Below are 11,943 nucleotides of genomic sequence, written 5' to 3'. Positions count from 1 at the left end.
TAATGAATGAAGTAATTCGGTTTTTCCAAATGGAGGTGCATGCAGAAAATAATTGGAGGTGAGGAGGAATCACTGCAACATTTTTTTTATTTGTTTGTTTGCTTAACGCCCAGCCGACCACGAAGAGCCATATCAGGACGGTTCACTGCAACAGTTGGTCTACATACTTATGTACCCGTGTACGTATGTTTGGTTTTGATTATCTGCTAGAGGAAGAAGCTGTCAGGAAAGTATTGATTATGGCCGCCATTTGCATTTCACATTTCCAAAATATCTACTTCCTCTATCGGAGGATTCAAACCAAACATACGTACACGGGTACATACGGTTGTAGACCTACTGCTGCGGTGGTAGCCTCCTCACAGGCAACCCTCAAACGATTTCAAAAGGATGATTTTAGGCTGTCTTATGACCATCGTCCTTTCTTCCCTTCATCTAACTAAACTTCGTATCCTCGAGATGGCTCTTACCAACATGAGTGTTTGTGTGAGAAATACAAGAGGGTAGTAGTACATGTAGTTATTGCCTTTGTCTAAGGCTTTGAACTATAGAGGGCAACCTAGGGTTACAAGGTTATTGTGCGTTCGTGTAATTATTCTGTTCGCGCACTGATGCATAATTATGTGTCATCCAAGGCAAGGTGACGCCGATCTCTTGTTCTGGGGGATTGCAGGAGCGGTCACACTGCGCGCGCGCGTGTGTGTGTGTGTGTGTGTGTGTGTGTGCGAGCGTGTGTGTGTTCGTGCGTGCGTTTGTGTGAGTGCGTGCATATGTGTGTGTGTGTGTGCGTGTGTGTGTGCGTGCGTGCATGTGTGTGTTCGTGCGTGCGTGTGTGTGTGTGTGTGTGTATGAGTTTGTTAGTGTGCGTGTTTGTGTGTGAGCACAGCCGCGTCTGTTTGTCTGTCTATCTGTATGTATATGCGGCCGTCTGTGTCTGTCTGTTTCTGTGTCTGAGAAGTTTTAATTCGCCCTCGGAATTTAATCCACACGTCACAGCTGCTCTCCAACACATTCATCAAAGCGACCTATTACTCCACACCAAACTCACTCTCAAACAGAATATATTGCCAAAAACAAGGAACAAAACAAGAAAAACAGCAAATGCTAAAAGGCTCAATTCGCTCAAAAATGTTCCAGCATTTTCTCTTGACCATCCGCCATCAGATGTCTACTTAGCAGAGGTCACGGGTGGGGTGAGCGGTCATGTAGATGTGCATAGTGGACAGTACGGCGTAGTTGTCCAGACATTTCGGTACTGGGTTCATGAAGGCCTGCACAGAAGGTCACAATGATTGTACACAATTGGACAGCGACAAAATAACCGCCGAAAATGTCTCTTATAAAGGTTAAGACAGTTGTTATAAAGGTTAAGTACGCAGCCCATGCACTATCTCAGAAGGCCTTTACAGAAGGTCAACTTGATTGGACACAATTGGACAGCGACAAAACAGCGAAAATGTCTCTTATAAGGTTCAGTTTTAATTGTTTCCCTTCTATTCATAAGTAGCCTATGTTGCCCATGCGCTATAACAGAAGGTCTGCACACAAGTTCAACTTGATTCGAAACGACAGGTACTAAACAACCAAAATGTCTCTTATAAAGGTTACGACAGTTGTTTTTTGTTGTTTCCTTTCTGTTCATAAGTATGTTGCCCATGTACTATCACAGAAGATCTGCGCAGAAGTTCCACTTGATTCGAAACGACAGGTACTAAACAACCAAACATATCTCTTGGAAAGGTTAAGATAGTTGTTTTTAGTTGGTTCCCTTTATTCATAAGTAGCATATGCGCTATGACAGAAGGCCTGCACAGAAGATCACTTTGATTGGACACAACGTCGACTAAACAGCCAAAAATCACATTTACAAAGGTTTTGAGCATTTGTTTTCCTTGTTTCCCTTCATTCAAAAGTGTGGTACCATGTGCTACCATGCTTCCATATCTTCATTATAGTAAGCAATCTCGTATCAGAATAACTCCCATGTGGTACCGGGATAAAACATCGTTGCACCAAGCTTCATTCTCTGTCTCTTTGTCTACCAGATAGACCTAAGAAGAAAAAGATTAGGACAAATAAAATTAAAGGACAAAACAATAGTGTTTTTGTTTTACTTCCCTATCCGGTACCAACAAAAGAAGATAAAGAAGAAGAAGAAGGAGAAGGAGGAGAATAATGATGACGACGACGACAATTAACGACTACGACGACGAGGACGGGGATAATGGTGATGATGGCGACAGTCACAACAAGAAGGATGAGGAGGACGAGAAGAAAGATGAAGAAGAAAGAAGACAAAGAGGATAAGAAGAGTAAAAGACAATAGAAAAGGGTTGAGATGAGTTTCTAACTCACAGAGAAAACGGCGTGCGGGGGGTGTTCGAAGCGCTTGGAGGTCTGCCCGGTGCCCAGTGCCCAACCGAAGGCCGTCAGCTGTTTCTCGTTGTACAGCAGGAATACGGGCTGGAAGTCGTCGCAGCTCATGTCCGTAGACACGTCGTACCAGTAGTGGACGCCTAGAGGTGGAATTATACAACAGAATCATCCTCCATTACAGAGATTTCGAGGAGAACGACCGAAAACTCAGTTCGAAACGTCGTACTAGTAGGGGACGCCTGACGGAATCAATATATTCAACAGAATCATTATAGAGATTGTGAGGAGAACGACCGAAAACTCAGCACGAAAACGTCGTCGCAGCTCATGTTCGTCGACACTTCGTACCAGCAGTGGACGCCTGGGGGTGTAAACATTCATCAGAATCATATAGAGGTTGCGAGGAGAACGACCAAAAACTCAGAGAGAGAGAGAGAGAGAGAGAGAGAGAGAGAGAGAGAGAGAGAGAGAGAGAGAGAGGGAGAGGGAGAGAGAGAGAGAGAAACTGAGAGAAAGAGAGAGAGACAGAGAAAGATAAAGAGAGAGACAGAGACAGAGATTTAATAATCACAAAACATGAGAGAAACTGACCCATTGCGGGGAAGCAGTGCCCGAGAGTCCAGGCGGTGTTGCCCACACCGGACTGCGTGGCAGGGATTTTGACCGATTGGGTCACAGGGTTACTTCCGTTCTGGATGTACAAACCGGTTCCAGTTCCGTCCTGACGAAACTCTGCATGGCTTCTTCCGGTGGTGCAAATTGTAGCTGAAGTGACAGAAGTATACACGGTACACGCAACCCATGTGGCTGAAGTGACAGAAGTATACACGGTGCATGCAACCCATGCCTAAATGTCAGCTTCAAAATTCATTCAGCAAAATATAAACACTAGCACTGTGTAGAGAAGACAAAATCTGTAGAGTTTGTGTACATGTGTCCAAAAGAGAATGGTGCTCTTGTTCAACGCAAAAGCCTTGAAAGATCTGTGGCGGATTGCATGATTGTTTACACGGGGGATGAATGCATCTTAAAAGACACAATCATTCTCGTGTAAACAGTTCGGCTCACTGTCTCAGATCTGGCCAGGCTTTTACATTTGTTTTGGTTGGTTGGTTGGTTGGTTGGTTGGTTGGTTGGTTGCTTGCTTGCTTGCTTGCTTAACGCCCAGCCGACCACGAAGGGCCATATCAGGGCGGTGCTGCTTTGACATATAACGTGCGCCACACACAAGACAGAAGTCGCAGCACAGGCTTCATGTCTCACCCAGTCACATTATTCTGACACCGGACCAACCAGTCCTAGCACTAACCCCATAATGCCAGACGCCAGGCGGAGCAGCCACTAGATTGCCAATTTTAAAATCTTAGGTATGACCCGACCCGGCCGGGGTTCGAACCCACGACCTCCCGATCACGGGGCGGACGCCTTACCACAAGGCCAACGGTGCCGGTTGCTTTTACATGAGATAAGACCATCCTTTCACTTGGTGACGTACCAAAAAGTAACAGCTTCTGTACCCTTTGTGTACAGTTGGAAAGTTGTCATAAATTAATTACGTAAATTGGAAGATTTTAACGACAATAAATAATTCATTAAAATAATACCGATTCACAACTGCAAATAGGGTGTTGATCGTTGGTATATAATCAGGTGGAGGCATAATCATAACCCATTTCAAAGCCATGGTGATGGTGAGCCGAACTGCTTTCACAAAAATGACAGTGCCTTTAAATTAAAGTTTTGTTTGAACCCCCTTCTTCTTATTATTCTGCGTTCTTGGGTTTAAAATCCCAACTACACACGTGTTGGTGTGTGTGCGTGTGTGTGTGTGTGTGTGTGTGTGTGTGTGTGTGTGTGTGTGTGTGTGTGTGTGTGTGTGTGTGTGTGTGTGTGTGTGTGTGTGTGTGTGTGTGAAACAGTGAAACGGCGCTGTTGAACGGTGACACGGAAAACGGTTAAAGGAGAAAGGGCTAACGGTGAAACGGTAAAAGGAGAAACGATGAAAGAGAAAACGGTGAAGCGGGAGTACGGTGAAGCGGGAGTAGGCTACTTCAGAATACTGTTCTCTCAGCGGTTCCACTGTACCAGTTTTGACACGTTTATTACGTGCCAGTGTCAAAGGGCGTCACGTATAATTATATGCTATGACCCACCAACCTTGTGCACTGGTGGAAGGCAGTTTGTATTTATCCTGTGATTTGTAGGGATGTAAAAGCTTTCATGAAAACAGCAGGAAGAGGAGGTAAAAGGAAAATTTGGAGATTGACAGACAGACTGGAAGTAATACCCCCGCCCTCCCTTCCACTAGCTACTTTAAGTAAGTGCAGCAGACTCACGGTGGAGACACGTTACGCCCAATATATGTACCCAGACGGTTGTTACGCCCGATTTTGTACCCAGAAGGCGAAAGCGGTGCGAAAGTATGCTGGCTAAAATTGTATTACACTAAAGAATCAGAAGCGTACTAAAAACACATTAGTTCAGTAATGGTTGTGAATCTTCAAAACAAGGTAAAACTAGTATTGGGAAAGAAAACACTTGAAGTCGTGTTTTATGCAAACCAAATAAAATGTCCAGCAAGTTCAAGTAAAGAAGTAGGGGGGGGTGTGTGTGTGTGTGTGTGTGTGTGTGTGTGTGTGTGTGTGTGTGTGGGTGTGTGTGTGTGTGTGTGTGTGTGTGTGTGTGTGTGAGAGAGAGTGAGTGTATGTTCGCATATGTGTGTGTGAGTGTGTAAGTGTGCGTGTGTAAGTGTGTGTGTGTAAGTGTGTAAGTGTGTGTGTGTGTGTGTGTAAGTGTGTGTGTGTGTGTGTGTGTGTATGTGTGTGTGTGTGTGTGTGTGTGTGTGTGAGGTGGTACACATCAGAGGAGATGTTGGTCAAAGCCAATAAAATCAATGATCAATCAGCAGCCTAGTTGCACATTGTTGCGCTGATGTCGAGGAAGCTGTCAGCGATCACACCTGAGATCTGATCCATTCCCCTGCTGAAAACAACAACTCCGAACCCATGAAAAATAGACAGAGAGATAGAGAAAAAGTCTTGGTACAACTGAGCGTGACTGCCTGTCATTTTTTCACCGGTATAAAGTACTAAAGATGTCAGAGTTAAAAGCGATGTAAATGGGGCGCGTAACCACAGCGAAATATATTTCTGCGATACCCGTAACAAGCTGATTCTGGGGACCGTAACACGATATACAAACATTCTTCATATTACCCCCCTTTCCTTTTGATTAGAAACATAACATTAACTCTGATAGATTTGTGTGATTTCTTCTTTATTTCTGTGCATAGTTTTAGTCTGTAAGTAGCCTATATTTCATTTTTTCCGATGAACAGGTCAATGCACTAAATACACGAGTGAAAGACGCGGTATTTTCGATTTTTTCGCCTACAAAACAAGATCTATCTCGGTTTAAATTATACTACCAAGTGGCAGAGGCATTAAGTAGTTTATGCGTATATAGTTTGATGTCAACTTTGACGAAATGCCTGAAAAAATCTAATTTGAGTGAGCATACCCACACGCCACGTCGATGTTCTGGGTACAAAATCGGGCGTAACAACCGTCTGGGTACGTTTATCGGGGGTAATGTGTCTCCACTGTGAGACCTTACCCGATATGAAAAGCACGTGCTTTTGTGAGTAGTGCCTCGCCTGTCTTTCTCTGCGTCAGTAATAGCTGTGATCTTGTTTCGGTGTGAATAGTGGTCAATATGTTGCCCTTGAATATTGTTCTTCTGTAGTGCGGTGGCTTTATAATGGGCAGAATATACCTGCGCATTTTCAGCGGCACAGACGACGCACTGCCTATTATTTATGCCGCGATAGGGATTATGACGAGTACTTGGCCTGTTTTCTTTTCATGCAACGTGTAGCGGGCTGGGATAAGCTGCAGTGCGTCGTCGGTCCTGCTGAAGTTACATATATGTGAGCGGAGCCCCCAACGAGTTCGTCGCTCATTATCGGCTTGGGTTCAAATCCGGGTCTCGGCAAGGAATATATTATAACTAAAGTATATAGAATGTACTGTAGGTATGAGATCCTGAAAGCTTCGAAGCTATCCACCGGTTCATTGCTAAAATACATCGCGTTTTGTCATGGTGACTCCAACAAATCAGTATTAAACAAGAAATTCCTCAGAGGTAGGAAAAACACCCCCGTCAAAGGGAAATAACCTTCTCAGTTGGTGGCAGTGACTGACTGAGAATGGTTATTTCCCTTTGACCATTAAGATGTTCCTCTATAAGTCCTTGTATAATTTTAATCCACCAATAACTCCCTAACCGTGTGTTTGACTGGTCCCAATTTTTGTAAGGACCGTCTCAGGAATGTATAGAACCTGTTCACCAAGTTTGGTGACGATCGGTCCTTTCATTCTTGAGATCTATATGCGAACACAAACACACAAACACACAAACACACAAACAAACACATCGACCGAAACCTATACACACCCCTATACCGGGGGTGTAAAAATGTATCGTTAAGTCACCGCCAGGCTGTGCATGTATGGGCATTCAATCAATCAATCAATATGAGGCTTATATCGCGCGTATTCCGTGGGTACAGTTCTAAGCGCAGGGATTTTTATTTATTTTTTATTTTTTTAAATTTTTGGTATGCAATTTATATCGCGCACATATTCAAGGCGCAGGGATTTATTTATGCCGTGTGAGATGGAATTTTTTTTACACAATACATCACGCATTCACATCGGCCAGCAGATCGCAGCCATTTAGGCGCATATCCCACTTTTCACGGCCTATTATTCCAAGTCACACGGGTATTTTGGTGGACATTTTTATCTATGCGTATACAATTTTGCCAGGAAAGACCCTTTTGTCAATCGTGGGATCTTTAACGTGCACACCCCAATGTAGTGTACACGAAGGGACCTCGGTTTTTGGTCTCATCCGAAAGACTAGCACTTGAACCCACCACCTAGGTTAGGAAAGGGGGGAGAAAATTGCTAACGCCCTGACCCAGGGTCGAACTCGCAACCTCTCGCTTCCGAGCGCAAGTGCGTTACCACTTGGCCACCCAGTCCAAAACGAAAGTGTTCAACTCCGAAACAGATAAACTGCCACCGTTCCAAAATAAATAATATAAAAACAAGAAAGGATTGTTTATGAACCGTACAATTATTGAAACAGAACATTGACGAGTACAGTTTTAAGTGTGTGTGTGTGTGTGTGTGTGCAGGGCCGGACTAGGCGAAGAGGAGGGGGGGGGGTTGCCAGTGGTGGCCCAGGGGGATGTCCCCCCAGGCGGCAGGGGCGGATCAGTTCATTTTATGACTGGTTTTTTTCAAAAGTATATTGTGAAGATATGGGTGTGAAGGCGCGAAGCGCCGAGCCGACGGCGCGAAGCGCCTAGCTTGCTAGGGGGGTCCGGGGGCATGCCCCCCCGGAAAATTTTGAAAAAAAGGATGCAAAATGGTGCAATCTGGTGCATTCTGAGGATGATCATTACCAGTTTCAGGCAGCAGATTTTGTCACTGATTAATACCCCAAAAATTGAAACTCGATGTAAAATAAAGAAATGCATACCTCATTCAATATTTTTATTTTTTGGCTGGGGGGGGGGGGGGGGGTCCGGAAACCCTAGAACCCACCCACCCACCCCCCCCCTCGTTGTGGGGGTCAGGGGGCTTCGCCCCCTGAAGCTGACGGGTAGGTCATATTCTGAGATAGGAAAATGATCGCTCCTTGCATGAAACGGCATAAAATAAGCAATAATAAAAAAAAATTTAAATAAGTAGGGTACATGTTTAGGCTAGGGGGGGGGTTGCGCAACCCCCATAACCCCCCCGGTAGTCCGGCCCTGGTGTGTGTGTGTGTGTGTGTGTGTGTGTGTGTGTGTGTGTCTTTATGTGTGTCTGTCTATCTGTGTGTGTGTGTCTGTGTGTGTGTGTGTCTGTGTGTCTGCATGTATCTCTGAGTTTGTTTGTGCGTGTGTACGTGTTTATGTGCCTATTGGTGTGTCCGTCTGTGTCTGTGCGGCGCCTGTGGGTCTGGTAATATTTCGCTGAGTCACATCAGAGATCTATATAAATCATCTTCTCAAAGAAGATCATTGTAGCATGTGTATTTTTCAGCAATCACTGGACCGTATGAACGTAACGTTACGCTCCTTGGGTGATACAGTTTAGAGTTCGAGCGCACTCTGTCGCAGGGACATTTTTTACCAAGCCGAACGTTTGTCAAAAGGAAAGAATTTCAAAGGGAACAAATTTAATGCAACATTGATCGTTCATGTCTCTGCGGGGCCTTTCATATAAGTGACAAGGCTGCTAAAGAAACTAAGAGATAATGATGAAACTCTTTTCTGTCACGAGCGTGCTCTCTTGTGGCAATGACCTTCCACAAACAATTTTTGTCATGGCCTTTCTCATCAAAAAGTTAAAGGCAAAGTCTTTTTCGTGTAAACGATTCGGGTGCACGATCTCTGAACTCGCCAGGCTTTTACATGGGATAAAAGCATCCCTCCACTTGGACACGTGCCGACAGTCAACATCTTGGCCGGTTTATGTTCAGGGTGAGCATTTATTTAATGAACTAATTTAAAAGATTGCAACTAGTTTTTGCTCAGAAATGGTGACTGTTTCCTGTTTAGAAATGGAATTGTTTCACAATGAATCCCCCAAAATACATATATATATATATGTATAAAACATCAGAAATTGTGAAAGAAACAATTGAAAGTCAGCAGAGACTTTCTTCCAAGATTTGTTAAAATCTCTTAGCAGAAAAAGAGAGAGAGTAAAAGTATCCCTTCACAGACAGCCTATTGGGAGCATCAGACCCTCCTCAAGGGGGACCGAGATTTACAGAGTAAAGTCCCTTTGTGGGGGACGTATCAGAAGGTAATCTAGTCCTGAGGAGGACCATTGTATTTGTACCTAGACCAGACACGTGTTTCGACACCATTGTGTCTCATCAGTGGTTAGGTGGTACTGATGGCGAGAATTGTCAACCCATGGTATCCAACTAAGAAGCAAACCACTCTCTGAATGGTAGCTTCTGTTGGCATGGGAGACTACCCTCATCTGACAATCCCAAGGGGATACCTGTGAAGGGAAACACTTTGATTTAAGGCCAAAGTGTGGAATTGATATTTATTAAGAAAGAATTTAGAAATTTAGACAAGTTTTAACCAAGAAATTAGGTTAAAACAAGGGAAATTTGAAAAAGCCTAAAGGGAGGTAACTCTGTACCAGCCTGCAGATCCAGAAATGGATACGCGAACAAGTTAGATCTAATTTTGAAAAGGTTAAACAGGAAAAGCGGTCAACTTTTCACTGCTGTTCAACACAGGACTTGGTAAAGCAAAAGTTTTCTGCAAGACTTGTTTAATTGGATCGCTTTACAGGCGATGCAACTTTCACGGTGACCACATTATAAAACATCAGAAATTGTGAATTGAAAGTCAGCAGAGACTTTCTTCCGAGATTTGTTAAAATCTCTTAGCAGAGAAAGAGAGAGAGAAAAAGTATCCCTTCACAGACAGCCTATTGGGAGCATCAGACCCTCCTCAAGGGGGACCGAGATTTACAATGCTAAGTCCCTTTGTGGGGGACGTATCACAAGGAAATATAGTCCTGAGGAGGACCATTGTTTTTGTACCTAGACCAGACACGTGTTTTTATTGAGTCACTTGAGAAAAAGTGACTCTATGTAATCGGTCAGTGTTAGTCTGTCCGGCCGGCCGGCCGGCCGGCCGTCCGTAGACACCACCTTAACGTTGGACTTTTCTCGGAAACTATCAAAGCGATCGGGCTCATATTTTGTTTAGTCGTGACCTCCAATGACCTCTACACTTTAACGATGGTTTCGTTGACCTTTGACCTTTTTCAAGGTCACAGGTCAGCGTCAAAGGAAAAATTAGACATTTTATATCTTTTCTCGGAAACTATCAAAGCGATCGGGCTCATATTTTGTTTAGTCGTGACCTCCAATGACCTCTACACTTTAACGATGGTTTCGTTGACCTTTGACCTTTTTCAAGGTCACAGGTCAGCGTCAAAGGAAAAATTAGACATTTTATATCTTTGACAAAGTTCATCGGATGTGATTGAAACTTTGTAGGATTATTCTTTACATCAAAGTATTTACATCTGTAGCCTTTTACGAACGTTATCAGAAAAACAAGGGAGATAACTAGCCTTTTCTGTTCGGCAACACACAACTTAACGTTGGGCTTTTCTCGGAAACTATAAAAGTGACCGGGCTCAAATTTTATGTGAACGTGACTCATTGTGTTGTGAATAGCAATTTCTTCCTGTCCATCTGATGCCTCATATAATATTCAGAACTGCGAAAGTGACTCGATCGAGCGTTTGCTCTTCTTGTATATATATATAAATGTTTACTATAAAAACACACACACACACACACACACACACACACACACACACACACACACACACACACACACACACACACACGAACACACACACTCACAAATTCACACACGAACACACACAAACAAACACACACACAAGCAAACAAACAAACAAACCCACACACAAGCAAACAAACAAACAAACACACACACACACACACACACACACACACACACACACACACACACACATGGGCATGTTCACAGGGGAAACAGATTGGGAAAAACAAGGTGAGGGACGTTTCGGAAGAGGGGCGGTTTTAGAGTGGGGTGGGGAACAAATGCAGAAAGTGGGGGATCATCCACGGCACACAAGGTGCCCTAAACCACCCCCCTCCCCGTCGACACAACAGTGACACCAAAATAAATAGTCCCCCGCGGTACGGTTTGAATTACCGAAGCATCCCCCGGGTGTCACTTCCAGGTGGTGTCAGAACGGGGTGTTACACCGGTTATTTAAATTCAAGAATGACGAAGTGGTTTAGGAGGTTTTTTTATTTGTCGGCTCATACCGTAGCAATGAGGACAGAAAGTGCAGCTGTGTTGTTTTGGCGAGGTGAGTGAGGATTTTTTTAAACATTTCTTTGGCACTGCTGGTGGTGTTTTGATTACAAATAAACTGTTACGTAAAGGTCCTTGTCTACATTTTTATACCGAAATCGCCATTTGACCATTAAAATGCAGAGTCTATTATCTACAATTATCAACAATACACCCCCTTTCGATCAGGAAAGACGAAGCCAGTGTAGCCGATTGAAAATTCATTGTAGTATTCCAGCGTAGTACTCACAGTAGGATATCCTTATTTGGAAAATGCCAAGCGCAAAACTCCTCTCAAATCCCGTGCATTTCGTGCGTTTAAAAAAAAGCGTGGACAGCGCTCCAGTGTGTTGCTGCGCTTGTTTGGGCGTGGCTATAAGCATAGTGACATGAATTTGATTGGTCAGTATTTTTAGGCAAAGCACGTGTTCTCAGCAAACAGAAAACAAAATATTGGAAGCGTGAGTCACGCTACCCAAAAATAAAATCTTTTCTTTTTTTTTTTACATATATTTGTTTTTCTATAACTTTTTTTCCCATGGTTCATTCATCATCTGACATAACTTTTTAGCGAAATCTAACCATAAGATTATTGAAAAAAATCAAAAATGTAGACGACCACC

The 11,943-nt window shown here is 43.7% G+C and overlaps 1 protein-coding gene across 1 annotated transcript; it reads right to left on the bottom strand.

Moving 5' to 3' along the window:
* Positions 1-1,097: 1,097 nt before the first annotated feature.
* LOC138957490 (uncharacterized) lies at positions 1,098-3,141 on the bottom strand (the record flags this gene model as incomplete). The annotated part of the gene is made up of 3 exons (XM_070328607.1): positions 1,098-1,271; positions 2,356-2,516; positions 2,968-3,141. Coding segments are annotated over 3 exons (434 nt in total), but the record flags the coding sequence as incomplete, so codon positions are not given.
* Positions 3,142-11,943: the final 8,802 nt, after the last annotated feature.

Source organism: Littorina saxatilis, unplaced genomic scaffold (assembly GCF_037325665.1).
Source record: "Littorina saxatilis isolate snail1 unplaced genomic scaffold, US_GU_Lsax_2.0 scaffold_2947, whole genome shotgun sequence".
NCBI classification, from domain to species: Eukaryota; Metazoa; Mollusca; class Gastropoda; order Littorinimorpha; family Littorinidae; genus Littorina; species Littorina saxatilis.
Note: the sequence above shows the minus strand (reverse complement) of the source record. Positions and strands in the feature narration are given on the sequence as shown.